Source organism: Pan troglodytes, chromosome 6 (assembly GCF_028858775.2).
Source record: "Pan troglodytes isolate AG18354 chromosome 6, NHGRI_mPanTro3-v2.0_pri, whole genome shotgun sequence".
NCBI lineage: Eukaryota > Metazoa > Chordata > Mammalia > Primates > Hominidae > Pan > Pan troglodytes.
Window position 1 is genome coordinate 72,962,433 of NC_072404.2, and position 18,941 is coordinate 72,981,373.

General features: G+C 37.8%; 1 protein-coding gene across 10 annotated transcripts in view; it reads right to left on the bottom strand.

Annotated features, from left to right (window-relative positions):
• Positions 1 to 2,254: 2,254 nt before the first annotated feature.
• LOC107973393 (integrator complex subunit 4) overlaps positions 2,255 to 18,941 on the bottom strand; it is a 35,811-nt gene continuing 19,124 nt past the window's right edge. For 3 of the 10 annotated variants that reach the window (XM_063814267.1, XM_063814268.1, XM_063814261.1), the window contains 2 exons: positions 3,619 to 4,576; positions 2,255 to 2,493 (listed from right to left, as the gene is read on the bottom strand). In XM_063814267.1, coding sequence (XP_063670337.1) covers positions 4,508 to 4,576 — 69 coding nt within the window. In that variant the 3' untranslated portion in view covers positions 2,255 to 2,493; positions 3,619 to 4,507. Of the gene's footprint in view, positions 2,494 to 3,317; positions 3,443 to 3,618; positions 5,046 to 18,941 lie in introns of all 10 variants that reach the window. The other 7 variants (XM_063814262.1, XM_054655617.2, XM_063814265.1 and 4 more) reach the window with 7 other exon arrangements.

Genomic DNA, 18,941 nt, shown 5'->3' on the forward strand with positions numbered 1-18,941 from the left:
GAAAAAGAGACCAAGGCAAGTTTCAAAGCAGGAATGGAAGTTTATTTAAAAGGCTTTAGAGCAGGAAAGAACGCTTGGAAGAGATCCAAGTGGGTGCCTGAAGGTTAAAAAGAGGGAAAAAAAAGGGGGTCTTTAACTTTGATCCCGGGACTTTATAGACTCACCTCTTTCCCCTAGGGTGGGCTTTCTGCAGATGTGATGCCCTCCTTACCCTTGGGAATTGAGTACATGCAGTATGTATGTATGTAAGTTTAGGAACTTAAACGCATGCCCATCTGAGGCTTTCTTTTCTCCGGTGGAGTGTACCCAGAAGACCATACTTTGCCTTTTTTGTCTGTCAGTGTGCATGCCCAGGAAGTTGCTTTTCCCTGGGGCCTGCCATTAATGAACACTTAAATGTTAACAGGTGTGGACCATTGGGAACTGGCCTCTCCCTGGCTTTCGCTGCCAATTTATCACTTTTAGTGAGGCAATGCCATAATTGCCAAACCATCACCTAACATTTTTAGTGGGTGAGGTAGGGGAGAGCCCTCTCCTGCCCCTATCATGTCTATCTATCTACCTATAACAGGCTGGGTTGTGGGGGCTCCACTTTACTGAAATCTACCACCATTATAGAAGTTTTAAAGGAGCCAGTGAAAGACAAATTTATGATACCAGCCAGGAGACAAAATCCTCTGTAGTGAGCAGTTCTGGATATGAACTTGCTGCTGGTTCATAGCACCTTCTATAAACCACAGTCTGAAATTAGATGCATTTCCTCCCAAAGTGAGAATATATGTGCCAGTAAATAACAATGGGAAGCATTTCTGTGACTTTTGTTCCTCATAATCCTTTCAAAGACATTTCTTTCTCCCTCTGCAACTTTGTACTCTCTGAATTCACTCACTGAGTAAAGAATTCCTTGAGTAAAGAATCCCACACATAATCTTCTCTTTTGTGTGTGTGTGACAGAGTTTCACTCTTGTTGCCCAGGCTGGAGTGCAATGGTGCAATCTCGGCTCACTGCAACCTCCACCTCCTGAGTTCAGATGATTCTCCTGCCTCAGCCTTCTGAGTAGCTAAGATTACAGGCACATGCCACCACGCCCAGCTAATTTTTTTATTTTTAGTAGAGATGGGGTTTTGCCATGTTAACCGGGCTGGTCTTGAACTCCTGACCTCAGGTGATCCACCTGCCAACGGCCTCCCAAAGTGCTGGGGTTAGCCACCGTGGCGTTAGCCACCGTGCCTAGCCAAACTTGTCTTAACGTTACTGGAAAAGGGTCTGAATCCATATCCCAAAAGAGGGTTCTTGCACCTCCCATAAGAAATAATTCAGAATGAGTTCATACAGTAAAGTGAAAGCAATTTTATTAGAGATGTAAAGAAACAAAAGAATGACTACTCCATAGACAGAGCGGTGAGATTGGCTGCTCGATTGACTATACTTATAGTTGTTTCTTGATTATATGCTAAACAAAGGGTAGATTATTCATGAGTTTTTCAGGAAAGGGGCAGAAATTTTCCAGAACTGAGGGTTCTTCCCCATTTTAGAGGCTACAGGGTAACTTCCAGATCTTGCCATGGCATCTGTAAGCTGTCATGGCACTGGTGGTAGAGTCTTTTTGCATGCAAATGCATTATACTGGCATATAATGAGCAGTGAGAATGAGCATCACCATCTTGGTTTTGGTGGGTTCTGGCTGGCATTTTTTTAAACCACATCCTGTTTTATCAGCAGAGTCTTCGTGACCTATATCTTATGCTGGCCTTCTATCTCATCCTGATAGAAGGTTAGAATGCCTAACCTCCTGGGAATGCAGCCCAGTAGGTCTCAGCCTTATCTCACCCAGCTGCTATTTAACATGGAGTCGCTCTGATTTTGAAGCAGAATCTCTCTCTGACACCTTCACAGGTGGGAACTGGAGTGCACGGGTGCTGGCAGGGGCAAACTCCACTCACTCAGCCCACTGTGCTCCACCACTTGTGGGAGGGGGAGCATGCAGGTGACTGGGTGCAGGAGCTGAGACATTTTTGGACCCTGGCAGGAGCAAACTCTGTACTGGCCCCATGGCAGCATCTGGGGGATGCTCATGACTTCTGAAACCCCAGAAGGACTCTTACAGTGCCCTTTTAGCTTTGCTGTCCATGGATAGCTTAAGTGTTAACAGCTCAGTGGAGGGACAGTGTGATAGCCTTTTGCACCCATACTCATGGCACCTGAGTTCTTGTCTGGCATCCAGGAGGAATGAGGTTGCAAGAACAAATTGAAGATGGTAAATGTGAGATATTTTATTGCCAATCAAAGTGACTCTCAGCAGGAAGGGGAGCAGAAAAGGATATTGAGCAAGATTATCTTCCCCTGAAGTCTGGTCATCCCTGGCCAGACTTTTCTCTGAAATTATTCCATCATGCTTTCTCTGTGAAGTCAAGCTCCTTCTCTCTAATGTCCAATCATAGTCTCCAATGTCCAGCTGCTTCTCCTCTCTCTGCTGGCTGAGCCTGGGGTTTCTGTGGGCACAAGAAGCAGGGTGGGGTGGGACATGGGTGGTTTTGGAAAAGGCAACATTCAAGCGGGAAAACAGAGATGTAAATTTTCACTTTGAGCAGTGCTATCAGGCTTTTTGGCATGAGGGTGGGGCCCTTACCAGGGATCTGCCCTCCCCAAATTTCTCTGCCTCCTGTCCCTATCGTTTGAATGCCTCTGACATTAAGATCCACTACAACATTATGGGAAAAGTCTATTGGAATTATAGTCAATGAGAAATGGAAGAATTAGGATGGGCTATTCTGAAAGGCGTAGCATTAGTTACATTTGCGTTTACAAGTTTTTTATTAACCTATACTTACTACTTATGAATATATATAATGTCTTATTCTGTCTAGTTTAAACATATACACTAGATAATAAATGTGGTCCCCACTGTGAAAGAAAAATAAACCTCTGGACCCCCAAATCACTAAGCCAATGGAAAAGTCAAGCTGGAAACTATGTCAGGCAAACCTGCCTCCTATTTCTAAATAAGATAGCTACAAATATAAAAAGCTACATATTTTCCTCACAATTTGCCCATAAAGAAATTCCTTGTCAACAAAGGGCAGACAGAACTCAAAGTCATCCCTCTGAGGCTCATCTGAGACAAATGCATATCTGATTTCTTCCTCTGCCCTATTGTTTATGTAAAAATGCAGATTCACTGAGGCAGACTAAATTTTGTATTCAGTGAAGGGCTTATCAAGGACTCAAAATAATGTAATCTTTTGTCTCTTATCTACTTATGACCTGGAAGCTCCCAAATCCAGTTGTCCCACCTTACCAGATCGAACCAATGTACCTCTTACACATATTGATTAATGTCTCATGTCTTCCTAAAATATATGAAAGCAAGCTCTACATCGACCACCTTGTGCACATGTCATCAGGACCTTCTGAGGCTGTGTCACAGGCATGTCTTTAACCCTGGCAAAAAAAACTTTTTAAATTGATTGAGACCTGTCTTAGATACCCTTTAGTTCACACAGCCAAGGCCCTGCTAGCTGGCCACTACCACACCCAGCTGATGCATCGCCATTGCATGGGCTCTGGTTTCTTGATAACAATTGTTTTATTTGGGTAGCAGATGGGCAGATGTGTACCTGAGATTGCAGCACTGTGCTTTTAGGTGACATGGGATGTTCCAAGCACCAACTTCCAGCCAGTCTATCTTGTGATTGTTTAAAATTCTTTAGTGTAGTGTGAAAATGGGAATAAACAGCTCCTGAATGCTAACAATGGCTGTTAGCACATTTTAGGGTGCTCTAAGGTAGCCATGGAGAAGTTCTGGGTCCTTTTGTGGCTCTTCTCTCAGCAGCTGGTGGAATGGTTTTCTTGGGTCTTGTGATCCAGGTTGTATGTATGTAAGGGGAGTTGAGGGCAGGGTGGGGAAAAGAGAAGAGATCCAGATTCCTAGAGGGCACATCCAGGCATTCATTATTCTCCTGGCTTGGTGAGTTTCTTATTTAAATATTTTTCTTGTTAATGGTTCATGTGTCCTGAACAAGGAGGTGAGAGAAGAAAAATATCTCAGAACAGTCTCAGGTCTGTGAGGGCTGCAAAATTTATCAAGCACACAGAAATGAAAGTATGGGACTTCAGTCTCACCCCACACCTGTGCCCAGGGACAATTGCTTAAAAAAGTTTCATTTTGGACTAGCTGTCTCACCCATTATTTCTCTTTCTGGGAATTTGTAAAACAAAGAAAAACATGTAGCCAATCAATAGCTTATGAATTCAATGTAAATTATTGGTAAACAACTTAGAAACTGCCTTGTTGTTTTTTTCAAAAATACCCACTTTTAACGGTTGTTAATTGAAATGTATATTCAGGTCAACTTAAATATATTCTCCTTGTGGCCACCCTCAATATTTTACTTTGAAGACATTATTTTCAAATTAGATTCTGACCTTTTTGATTATTTTAGGCTCCCTGGGGCCTGGCCTGGAACACCCTCCTAGGTGTAAGTAGCCCAGCCGTCACCCACCTTCTTAGCAGAGGAGATGAATCAACAGCAGGTCAAAGACACATGCAGTGAGTAGCTCTCTGGGACCTGAGTGCTAATTACAAGGAGAGTCACACAGGTATTCCTGAATGCTTGGACAGCCTGACCTTTCCTGAACCAACTCCTACACCAGCTTTTTCAAGCACACCTTGACCTCTTGTTGGTCAGTCCTCTGGGGTAAAAACTGATCTTCAGGGTTGTCTCCAACAGGAGAGAAACATCAGGTTATTAAAACCTCAGGAATGCCTGGTCATGGTGGCTCACGCCTGTAATCCCAGCACTTTGGGAGGCCGAGGCGGGTGGATCACCTGAGGTTGGGAGTTCGAGACCAGCCTGACCAACATGGAGAAACCCAGTCTCTACTAAAAATACAAAAATTAGTTGGGCGTGGTGGTGGGCACCTGTAATTCCAGCTACTCAGGAGGCTGAGGCAGGGAAAAGTGCTTGAGCCCAGGAGGGGGAGTTTGCAGTTAGCCAAGATCACACCACTGCACTCCAGCCTGGGCGACAGAGTAAGACTCCATCTGAAGAAAAAAAAAATACAAAAATTAGGCGGATGTGGTGGCACATGCTTGTAATCCCAACTACTCAGGAGGCTGAGTCATGAGAATCTCTTGAACCCTGGAGGCAGAGGCTGCATTGAGCTGAGATACCACCACTGCACTCCACCCTGGGTGACAGAATGAGACTCTGTCTAAAAAAAACTTATATTAAAGAAAAATCAACTCAAGATGAAGACTTAAATCTAATATGTGAAACTATACAAATTTTAGAAGATAATATAGACAAAACTCTTCTAGACATTGGCTTAGGCAAAGAGTTTATGACCAAGTTCCCAAAACCAAATGCAACAAAAACAAAGATAAATAAATGTGACTTAATTAAACTAAAAAGCACAGCAAAAGAAATAATCTGAAGATTAAACAGACAACCCACAGAGAGGGAAAAAAATATTCATGAACTATCCATCCAACAAAGGACTAATATCCAGAATCTGCAAGAAACTCAAACAAATCAGCAAGAAAAAAACAAATAATCACATTAAAAAGTGGGCTAAGTACATAAATAGACAATTCTCAAAAGAAGACATACAAATGGCCAAAAAATGTATGAAAAAATGCTCAACATTACTAATTATCAGGGAAATACAAATCAAAACAATGTGGGCCGGGCGTGGTGGCTCACGCCTGTAATCCCAGCACTTTGGGAAGCCCAGGTGGGTGGATCACGAGGTCAGGAGATGGAGACCATCCTAGCTCACACGGTGAAACCCCATCTCTACTAAAAGTACCAAAGAATAGCCGAGTGTGGTGGCAGGCGCCTGTAGTCCCAGCTACTCGGGAGGCTAAGGCAGGAGAATCGCTTGAACCTGGGAGGCGGAGGTAGCAGTGAGCTGAGATTGCACTGCTGCACTCTAGACTCGGGTACAGAGCAAGACTCTGTCTCAAAAAACAAAACAAACAAATAACAAAAAACAAAAAACAAAAATCAGAAAAAAAACACAATGTGATACCACCTTACTCCTGAAAGAATGGCTATGATTAAAAAATCAGGCTGGGTGTAGTGGCTAACGCCTGTAATCGCAGCACTTTGGGAGGCCGAGGCAGGCAGATCATCTGAGGCCAGGAGTTTGAGACTAGCCTGGCCAGCATGGTGAAATCCCATCTCTACTAAAAATGCAAAAATTAGCCAGGCGACGTGGCGTGCACCTGTAGTCCCAGCTACTTGGGAGGCTGAGGCAGGAGAATTGCTTGAACCTGGGAGGAAGAGGTTGCAGTGAGCTGAGATCTTGCCACTGGACTCCAGCCTGGGTGACAGAGTGACACTCCTTCTCAATATATATAAATATAAATAATATATATAATATAAATATAATATAAATAATATTTATTATAATATAATTATGTAATCTACATTACATAATAAATATATAATATATTATACATAATATATAATATATTATATATAATAAATACATATTATACATAATAAATATATAATATATATTATATATTATACATAATAAATAATATATTATATATAATAAATACATATTATACATAATAAATATATAATATATATTATATATTATACATAATAATATATATTATATATAATAAATATATATTACATCATATACCATATAATATATATCATATATCATACATATATCATATAATATATCATATATCATATATATCATATATCACATATTATATATCATATATTACATATATCATATATCATAATCATATATATCATATATCATATGTAATATATCATATATTATATATTTAATATATCATATAATATATCATATATTATATATATTTAATATATCATATAATATATCATATATTATATATCATATATGATATATAATGTATTATATATCACATATCATATATATCATATGATATATATCATATATGATATATATCATGATATAATATATATTATATAATATATTATATATTAAATATATATTAAATATATATTATATAATAAATATATATTATATAATATATGATATATAATAAATATATAACATATAATATATATAATAATATATAATATACAATATATAACATATATAATAATATATATTATATATACATAATATATATTATATATTACATATGTTACATAAATATATTATATATATTATATATTATATAAATATACATTATCTATACTTATTATATATAATATAATACATAATATAATATGTATTATGTATCATATATATTATATAATATATATTTATATAATAAATATATAATATATAACATATGTAATATATATTATTTATATAACAAATATGTAATATATAATATATAACATATATAATATATATTTATATAATAAATATGTAATATATAATATATGATATATAGTTATATGATACATAATATATAATATATAAACAATATATATCATATATAATATATACATTATATATATTATATAATATATAATAGATAATGTATATTTATATAATGTATAATATACATTATATAATATATAATGTATGTTATATATTTATATAATATATAAGGTATATTTATATAATATATAATGTATATTTATATAATTGTATAACATAATATATAATGTATAATTATATAAATATATATATTTATATAATTATATAATATAAATATATAATATAAATATAATATATAATGATATATAATATATATTATATTTATATAATATATATAACATATAATATATAATATATAATATATTATATTTATATAATATGAAATATATATATAAATATTTAATATATAAATATATATTTATATATTATATAGATATGTAATATATATAAATTACTTATTTATATAATATATAAATATGTAGTATATATAATATATAAATATATAATTTATGTAATATATAAATATATGATTTATATTATATATTTATATAATATATAATATACATTTATATAATATATAACTATATATACATTTATGTAATAAATATATAAATATATATTTATATAATACATAAATATAATATATATAATATAGTTATATAATATACAAATATATATAATATATAGTTATATAATATACAAATATTATATATAATATATAGTTATATAATATACAAATATAATATATGATATATAGTTACATAATATACAAATATGATATATAGTTACGTAATATACCAATATATGATATATAGTTACGTAATATACAAATATATGATATATAGTTATATAATATATAAATACATGATATATAGTTATACATAAATATGATATAGTTATATAATATATAAATATAATATATATGATATATATTTATATAGCATATAAATATAATATATATGATATATATTTAAGTAGTATATAAATATAATATATATGATATATATTTATATAGTATATTATTATATATGATATATATTTATATAGTATATTAATATTATATATATGATATATATTTATATAGTATATTAATATAATATATATGATATATATTTATATATTAATATATGATATATATTTATATATTAATATACGTATTTATATATTATATAAATATATATATTTGTTATATAAATATAATATATAATATGTATTTATATGTTATATAAATATAATATATAATATGTATTTATATGTTATATAAATATAATATGTATTTATGTTATATCACTATAATATATATATTTATATAATATATAAATATAATATATAATATATAATATGTATTTATATAATATATAAATATAACATATAATATGTATTTATATAATATATAAATATAATATATAAATATAATATATGAATATAATATATAAATATAATATATATTTATATATTTATATATAAATATATATAATATATTATATATATTTATATATAATTGAAAAAAAGTTGGTATAGATGTGATGAAAGGGAACACTTTTCCACTGCTGATGTGAATGTTAACTGGTGCAATAAATATGGAGAACAATATGGCGATTCCTTAAAGAACTAAAAGTTGAACTACCATTTGATCCAGCAATCTCAGTACTGGGTATCTACACAGAGGAAAATAAGTCATTATATGAAAAAGACACTTGCACACGCATGTTTATAACAGCGCAATTTGCAATAGTAAAAATATGGAAACAGCCTAAATGCCCATCAACCGAGTGGATAAAGAAAATAGGGTATATGTATATATACTATGGAATACTACCCAGCCATGAAAAGGAAGAAAATGATGGCACTCACAGCAATCTAGATAAAGTTGGAGATCATTATGCTAAGTGAAGTAACTCAGGAATGGAAAACCAAGCGTTGTATGTTCTCACTTTTTAGTGGGGGCTAAACTAGAGGATGTAAAGGCATAAGAATTATGTAACATAATGGACTCTGGAAACTTGGGGAAAGGGCGGGGGGTGGTGAGGGATAAAAGACTACACATTGGGTACAGCATACACTGCTGGGGAGATGATGCACCAAAATCTCACAAATCACCACAAAAGAACTTATTCATGTAACCGAACACCACCTCTATTGAAATAATAATGATAAAAACAAAAAACACAAACAACTCCGTAAGTTTAAGTTTATATGTTTTGGCCTTTTTTTTTTTTTTTTTTTCCCAGAAAGGATCTCCCTCTGTCACCCAGGATGGAGTGTAGTAGCTTGATCATGGCTTGCTGCAGCCTCAGCCTTCCGGGCTCAGGCAATTGTCCTTCCTCAGCCTCCTGAATAGTTGGTATTACAGGTGCAGGCCACCATGCCCACATAATTTTTGTATTATGTGTAGACATATGGTTTTGCCATGTTGCTCAGGCTGGTCTCATATTCCTGGATTTAAACAGTCTTTATGTCTTGGCTTTTTAAAGTGCTAGGATTGCAAGCATGAGCTACCATGCATGACTAGAATCTTATTTTTACATGATATAGAAAAGTTAAATATATTTAGATCTGTTAGTTAACAGAAAATTTGAGAAAATATTTTTATTAAAATACAAAATGGTTTTTATCTAAAAATAATGATACAAAACAGTTCAAAATTACTTCCTGGAAATTTCACTAAAAATTTGGTTGCTCAGAGTTAATGTAATTAATATGTATATTTAAAACTACTAGATTTAAGGAATAACAATTTGGTATAGAGAGTGTATAAACAAAAACAAAGCATGCTTTCATGAAGAAAGTTAGAAACATTTTGTCTAGTTTGAAATTACTTAAAGGTTGTCTCAAATTGAAAAAATAAGATGAATGTAGATTAAAATATTAGAAGTTAAAAATATTATAAAATACAGAAATCTAGAGTGGACAAAAATAATATATTTGATGGATTTATTTTTAAAGTTTCACCAAAATTAACTTTAGTATTGATAATATACTAATACAAAAGTAAAAGCTGATTTTCTTTTGAACAAAATTTTATGTGTTATTATTAATATGACACAGTAATGTATTTTTGTTTACCTTTTGAATAAATTTTAAAAGAGAGGTAGAATTTTTCTCATACTGCCTTTTTTCAGATTTTTGATTGAAAAACTTAATCTCCTGCATCAAACAGTAAAATGTTTTGTTTTTAAAAATCTTTTAATTATCACTTTGGCTAAATGAATGACTATTATTTTACGGTGACCTGTGATCCTATTTTGGTCAAGTATTTTAACCCTCTGACATATTTGACAGTCTTTCTAAAATCAAATTTCAGCTTAAAAATTGTCTTTTTTTGGCCGGGCATGGTGGCTGACACCTGTAATCCCAGCACTTTGGAAGGCCGAGATGGGTGGATCTCCTGAGGTCAGGAGTTTGAGACCAGCCTGGGCAACATGGTAAAACCCCATCTCTACTAAAAATACAAAAAATTAGCTGGTCATGGTGACAAACACCTGTAATCCCAGCTACTCAGGAGGCTAGGGCAGGAGAATTACTTGAACCTAGGAGGCAGAGGTTGTAGTGACCCAAGATCACGCCACTGCACTCCAGCCTCGGCAACAAGAGTGAAACTGTTTAAAAAAGACTTTTTTTTTTTTTTTTTTTGACAAAGTCTTGCTCTGTTGCCTAGGCCGGAGTGCAGTGGCCTGATCTCAGCTCACTGCAGCCTCCACCTCCTGGGTTCAAGAGATTCTCCTGCCTCAGCCTCCCAAGTAGTTGGGATTACAGACGTGTGCCACCATGACCAGCTAATTTTTGTACTTTTAGTAGAGATGGGGTTTCACCATGTTGGCCAGGCCAGTCTCGAACTTCTGACCTCGAGTGATCCGCTGGCCTCGGCCTCCCCAAGTACTGGGATTACAGGCATGAGCCACGATGCCCAACCTTAAAATTATTGGTTTTTGACCCCTAACTTTTAGATGCTACAGAGAGCCAATGCAACAACCAAAAGAGTGATAAACAGGATTATTTGATATGTTAAATTGCATGGGAAGCACGGTCAAATTAAAAATGATGTTTGGGTCAGGCGCGGTGGCTCACACCTGTAATCCTAGCACTTTGGGAGGCTGAGGCAGGTGGATCACAAGGTCAGGAGTTCGTGACCAGCCTGGCCAACATGATGAAACCCCGTCTCTATCAAAGATACAAAAAATTACCTGGACATGGTGGCACACGCCTGTAATCCCAGCTACTTGGGAGGCTGAGCCAGGAGAATCACTTGAACCCAGGAGGTGGAGGTTGCAGTGAGCCGAGAGCATGCCATTGCACTCCAGCCTGGGCGATAGGGTGAGACTCGATCTCAAAAAAAAAAAAAAAATGATGTTTGACCTCCTTCAACTTATATTTTAATGAATATGTTATTAATATTTATTCCAAAATTTTATAGAATTTCTAAAAATCTAATATATATCTCTTTATATGCTATTAGTCATAATTATGTTTATTATGAACAAATATAGGCAACAGATATAATCAATTTTTTATTTGTTTTTTCATAACCATTTAAGTAATTTTCACAGTTAATGGTTTAATTCTTATTTAGTTTCTAAAAACCTCAAAAGCACACAAAATCCTAGAGTATTGTGTCTTTAGGAGGTTCATGAAAAGATGGAAAGTAACCAGACAAGTTGAGTCCTGTTTCTGATAATTTTAGGATCATATTGTTTGAACTGGGTAAGGATCATGAGCATTCCCATGAAAAGACGGATTCATAAAACTGTGAGCCCAGGCAAGACAAAAATTAATTGAATATCAGAAAAATATTCTGCCACATTATTACGCTAAATCAGCAAGTACTGAAATTTTTTAGATGTGCTCTTTAAATAAACTCTGTGGTCCAAGTAAAATTACCTATGAGAACCACTCAGTTATCAGTGCCCTGGTGTGTAAGACGACATAATTTTTTTTTTTTGGTCTTTTTTTTTTTTTTGACACAGAGTCTCACTTTGTCACCAGGCTGGAGTGCAGTGGCATGATCTCAGGTCACTGCAACCCCCGCCTCCCAGGTTCAAGCGATTCTCCTGCCTCAGCCTCCCTAGTAGCTGGGACTACAGGCATGCGCTACCATGCCCAGCTAATTTTTGTGTTTAGTGTTCAGGAGAATCACTTGAACCCGGGAGGCAGAGGTTTGCAGTGAGCCAAGATCGTGCCACTGCACTCCAGCCTGGGCAACAGAGTGAGACTCCATCTCAAAAAAAAAAAAAAAAAAAAAAAAAAAAAAAGAAACAGACTTCTTGGTTGAAATGAGTAGACCACTTATTTAGCTAATTATTTGATCTATTTAATTTTAGTTGGTTTGTTCACGGGGACCCTGGTTAAAAAGCATACTTCAAACTCTTGGTGTTATCCTCCTGATAGTCAAAATAGTAGTCTCCCTACTGCACTGTATTCTCTCAAAAGTTATAAATGTTTGCATGCAGTCATCTCTAGAATGTCAAATGGTCTCTCTTTAATGGGAATGATGAAAACTCAAAGATATATGCGACCATGAGGACACCATAACCTATAAATGACATGATAAGAACAAAAACCCAAAATAATGGAAACTGAGAGAGGCACTAAGGCCCTAAGTTTTGGTCACACTCTGACATATGTGAAAACTTAACCAAAACGGGGGAATTTTTAAAAGAAATTATTGGAGGCTATTATTCTGGACTGAGCTTACGCACCAGGCCCAAACAGACAAAACCAAACCAAACCAAAATGGAGTCACTCATGCTAAATATGACATACTCAAACTAAAAATTTAAGAAAATAGGTAGATGCTAACAGGCCAGGTTTTGTTTTTATTCTGTAAGCAGCAAATTTTAACATAAAGAGGTCCCCTCTACTGTAATTCTTTAAAAAATTAATATCCTCAAGTTCTCATTTCCACTTTACAAAACTCACAGTTCTGCTATTTCACAGTGAGATTTGAGACTAAATAAGTATATCTTTGACGATGGCAGAATATAATGTATAAAGTTTTGGTCTGTCTCTCAAACTTGAGAAGATAACCAAAAGCGAGAAATTGTTAAATTAGTTATAGCCTGAAGCTGTCCCCTTTCATTTAATTTTGGTCAATAGGTTTTTTTTTCTTTTTGTACATAGTAAACTGAAACCGAACTGTAACGCATTCCTGTACTAACCACTGTGATTTTCCCACTAAAAGGATATCAAATCTTCAAACCATGTTTAAATAAGGCGAATTCCAAGCTGTAACCAATCTGGCTGTTTCTGTACCTCGCTTTCATTTTCTGTGTGTCACTTTGCTTTTTCTGTTCATCAATATTTTCTTACCATGTGGCTGTGCTGGAGTTTCTCTGAGCCTACTCTGGCTCCACAGGCTGCCTGATTTGCAAATCATTCTTTGTTCAATTAAACTCTGTAACATTTAATTTCTCTAGAGTTTTTTTTTTAATTTTCAATTTTTTTCTATGATAAAAAATAAGTCATGTGTGGTTTTGGCTTTGATTTTCTCAACTCATCCTTCAGCTACTTTTTCCAAATTATTCTATGTCCTTTTCAAATGCTCCTGCAATTTCTTTCTTTTTCTGCTGCTGCTGCTTCTTTTTTTTTTTTTTTTTTTTTTGAGACAGGGTCTGACTCTATAACTCAGGCTACAGTGCAGTTGTGTAACCAATCATGGATTACTGCAGCCTTGACCTTCTAGGCTCAAGTAATCCTCCTACCTCTGCTATCTGAGGAGCTGGAACTACAGGCATGCGTCATCATGCCTGGCTAATTTTTTAAAAAAAATTTTTATGGAGACAGGATCTTACTATGTTGCCCAGGCTGCACTTGAGCTCCTGAGTGCAAGTGATTCTCCCATCTCAGACTGCCAAAGTGCTAGGATTACAGGTGTGAGCCGCCATGTGTTTCTGCAATTCCTTAAGATTATTTATTTATTTATTTTCACCCAGGCTGGAGTGCAGTGGCGTGATCTCTGCTCACTGCAACCTCTGCCTCCCAGGTTCAAGAGATTTTCCTGCCTCAGCCTCCCAACTAGCTGGGACTACAGATACCCACCACCAAGCCTGGCTAATTTTTTTGGTATTTTCAGTAGAGACAGGGTTTCACCATGTTGGTTAGGCTGGGTCTCGAATTCCTGACCTCGTGATCTGCCTGCCTCGGCCTCCCAAAGTGCTGGGATTACAAGTGTGAACCACCATGCCCAGCCATTTTAAGATTATTCTAATAATAAACAGTACTATATGGGCACAAATCTAAAAGAAATCTGACTTCTATTTTAGAAATGTCACTCTCCAGGATTTCAAGGGTCACACGGAGTTGATCCTGAGTCCCAGCCCAGCCACTTAGTAGCTGTGGGTCTTTGGACAATTTATTGACGTGGAAGAGTTCTATAAACTACATACGCAAAAAAAGGCAGAATGATGCTTATTGCAAAAATGGTAGCAATTTTTTATCCCTCCTGTATCCATGCCCATTGCCAGGTGCTTTTACAGCTGTTCCCATTGAGATCCAGAATCTGTTTTCCAATCCCTGGATCTGGCTGGCCTTATTTGCTCAGGGCAGTGGAAACCCGTGAACATGACAGTGTGCTAGTTTGAGGCGTAGGCTCAAAAGGTATTGAATCCTTCTGTTTTTCTTTCAGAATGCTGCCATCTCTATGAAAAAAAGCCCATGTAAGCCAGACAAGATACCATGGGGAGGAGAAGCAAGTTGCCTCTGTTGACAGCCCCAGAAGCAGAAGCTCATTCCCAGAAGCACAGCTGCTTAGTCAACAAGCAGCTGATAATACATGTCTGAAAGAGCTCAGTTGAGACCAGAAGAATGGTCCCACTGAGCCCAGCCTAAATGCCTGACCATCTCAATTATGATGCTAGTAAGTTTTGGATGGTTTGTTACACTGTAACAGCTAACTAATACATGCACCCAGTGCAGATAAGATGCCAGGCTTCAATGACAGCCTGATTACTAGTTACCTTCTAATAGTGGGCACCCTAAAAGTACTAATTTTTTCCCCCTGATTTAAAGTTGAATGTCTTGTAAGATAATGTTGAGAAATGCAGAAATACATGTGGACATGTATACATGTGATTGGTGATTATACTCACACAGCACCACATACAACAGGAGAAAACAGAAAACCACAGCCTGACCATTAGGGCCGAGGCCAAATAGCAACATGAGTTTGCCTTTTTCTACTTTCTCTGTTTCTAAACATTGGAGGTCTACACTGCGTACAGATCTAAAGACATAGAGTTTGCTTATCCTGTGACCTCATCATTCTTTGTTCATGTCTAATCTCTTGAAGAAAGGTGAGCAACTGGTGGCCAGCAGTGCTTGTAACCTCAGTACCTGAGGTAATTTTATTCCTGCTGTCCTCTGCTCTTTTTATGGCTACTATCTGTTTCATCCTTGGAACTGAAGAGAGATGTTGGTAGGGAGAGGCTCTTGCCTCACCTTTGGCAGAAAAGGGATGTTCAGGCCCTTCACCTCCTGGGGGAATGTAGAGGGGTTGCCAGGAAGCCCACTTGAAGTCTGAATTTAAAGTGAAAGTCCAGCCAGGCCAGGCGCGGTGGCTCACGCCTGTAATCCCAGCACTTTGAGAGGCTGAAATGGGTGGATCACCTGAGGCCAGGAGTTCATGACCAGCCTGGCCAACATGGTGGAACTCCATCTCTACTTAAAATATAAAAATTAGCTGGGCAGGGTTGTGGGCACCTGTAATCCCAGCTACTCAGGAGGCTGAGGTGGGAGAATTGCTTGAACCCGGGAGACAGAGGTTGCAGTGAGCTGAGATTGCGCCACTGCACTCCAGCGTGGGTGACGAGCAAAACTCCGTCTCAAAAAAAAAAAAAAAAAGTCAAAGTACAGCCAAACATGGTGGCTCACACCTGTAACCCCAGCACTTTGGGGTGTTGAGGTGAGGAGGATTGCTTGAGGCCAGGAGTTCAAGAGCAGCCTAGGCAACATGGCGAGACCTTATCTCTATAGAAAATTAGAAAATTAGATGGGCATGGTGTGGTGCACGCCTGTGATCCCAGCTCCCACGGAGCCTGAGATGGGAGGATTGCTTCAGGAGGTGGAGGCTGCAGTGAGCTCTGATCACACCACTGCACTCCAGCCTGGGTGACAGAGTGAGACCCTGTCACTAAAATAAATAAATAAATAAATAAATAAATAAATAAATAAATAAATGAATAAATAGATGAATAAATAAAGTGAAAGTGCAGCTGAGTGTGTGCTTTCCCAGTGATGCTTGGCTGTCCAGATGCAGATGCAAGAGATCCAGCCTGTTCATGTCACCCTTGCCCAGGGGAACAATGTCAGGAGAGAGAGAGAAAAAGGAGGTTTTTTTTCTTCTTTTTTTGAGATGGAGTCTCCCTCTGTCGCCTAGGCTGGAGTGTAGTGGTGTGATCTCGGCTCACTGCAACCTCCACCTCCCGGATTCAAGCGATTTTTCCTGCCTCAGCCTCCCTAGTAGCTAGGATTACAGGCGCCTGCCACCACACCCAGCTAATTTTTGTATTTTCAGTAGAGACAGGGGTTTTGCCATTTTGGCCAGGCTGGTCTCGAACTCCTGACCTCAAGTGATCCACCCACTTCGGCCTCCCAAAGTGCTGGGATTACAGGCGTGAACCACCTCGCCCTGCAGGAGTTGATTTTAATTATGAACCATGATTAAGGAAGGCAATGACCACAGAGAGAGTCACAATGAGGTGGGGAGGCCAAGTGGAGAGTTCTGGAGCAAGAGAAGAGAGGTCAGCAGAGAGCTGTCTGAAGTCTCCTTTCTGGGTGATGGAGGGTCCCAAGTGTGACTGCAGGCAGGGAGTGGTGGCTGAGAGGCAAGTTGGAAAAGCTCACTGGAGCTTCAGCAGTCTAAGTGCCCAGAGAGACGGGGAGTAGCCTGGCCTGTCCACGTGGGTGACGACACCAACGTCTTGTATGAAATCACTGTTGCAAACCTGCTGGGGGAATGTAGAGGGGTTGCTGCTCTACAAGATGGCAAGAAGGATGGAGAACGCAGTCAGCCAGGAACACAAGTCCTCAATGGATGACGAGGTGCAAGCGGAAGACCAGCAGACAGCGGTCACTGAGAGGGACAGCAGGTGACTCCGCTGCCTTTGAAAGAGAAAGGTCTTGGACACGACCACAGGAACCATGAAGGATATAGACCCTACCTTAGATTCTACAGTACGTGGGGTATAGGAGAAAAAAGAGTCCCTGCACCAGACGGTGCCGGGGGATGTGGGGTCCTGAGGGGCCAGTGGGGTTGGAGGGAGGGGACCCTCCTGCAGAAAGCTGAGTGGTGGCTCCAGAGCCGATGATGTCATCAGAGGAGCTGGGGCAGGATGGGGGGTGGGGAGGAGGGTCCAGTCATATTAGGCAATGCACAGATCCGGGGGGAGGCCTATAGCACAGAGGCTCTGTCCTTTGAGGGTGACTGAACCAACAGGGGAAAGCGAGGCATGGTGAAAATAGCCATGGATGGCCAGCTGTGGTGGCTCACGCCTGTAATCCCAGCACTTTGGGAGGCCGAGGAGGATGGATCACCGGAGGTCAGGGGTTCAAGACCAGCCTGGCCAACATGGGGAAGCCCCGTCTCTACTAAAAATACAAAATTAGCCAGGCTTGATGGTGGGCACCTGTAATCCCAGCTGCTTGGGAGGCTGAGGCAGGAGAATTGCTTGAACCCAGGAGGCAGAGGTTGCAGCGAGCTGAGATCACATCACTGCACTCCAGCCTGGGCAACAAGAGCGAAACTCTGTTGGGAAGGGGAGAGGAGGGGAGGGGAGGGGAGAAGGAAGGAAGGATAGAAAGAAAGACAAAGAAAGAAGGAAGGGAGAGAGAGAGGGAGAAAGAAAGAAAGAAAAGAGAAAGAAAGAAAAAAAGAAAAAGGAAGGAATGAAGGAAAAAGGAGGGAGAGAGGGAGGAAGGAAGGAAGGAAAGAAAGAAAAGGTAAGAAAGAAAACCGTGGATGACCGCAGACGGCCACAGGTGACATTTCAAGCTGTGAATTTGGAGAGCGTGGGCGCTCCAGGCAACTGTGGGGTGACTCCTCCCCCTGGTGGCCATATATGGCTAAAGCAAGTACAAGTCCAGACACACCTGGAGAACAGGTGCCATCGCCTGAAAGCAACCTTAACCACAACAACAAGGCCAGGTGCAGAACCCAGGTCTCCCCCCCTTTATTAGAGCCTGTGGAGAGATCATGAATGTATTCTCCAATATGTTCATTTTCAGGGGTTAAAAAAAAATCTCCCCAGTGTCACTTCTCCCAGGAACATGTGTATGTGAATGGCTTAAAAACTGTTGCCCTTGACAAAGAAATGTACCAATCTCCAATGACAGAATATTTAATCGAGGAAAGTTCTCATTAACAGATGTTAATTAATCTCCTTAACAGATGTTAAGGAGAACTACAAACCACTGCTCAATGAAATAAAAGAGAATACAAACAAATGGAACAACATTCCATGCTCATGGGTTGGAAGAATCAATATTGTGAAAATGGCCATACTGCCCAAAGTAATTTATAGATTCAATGCCATCCCCATCA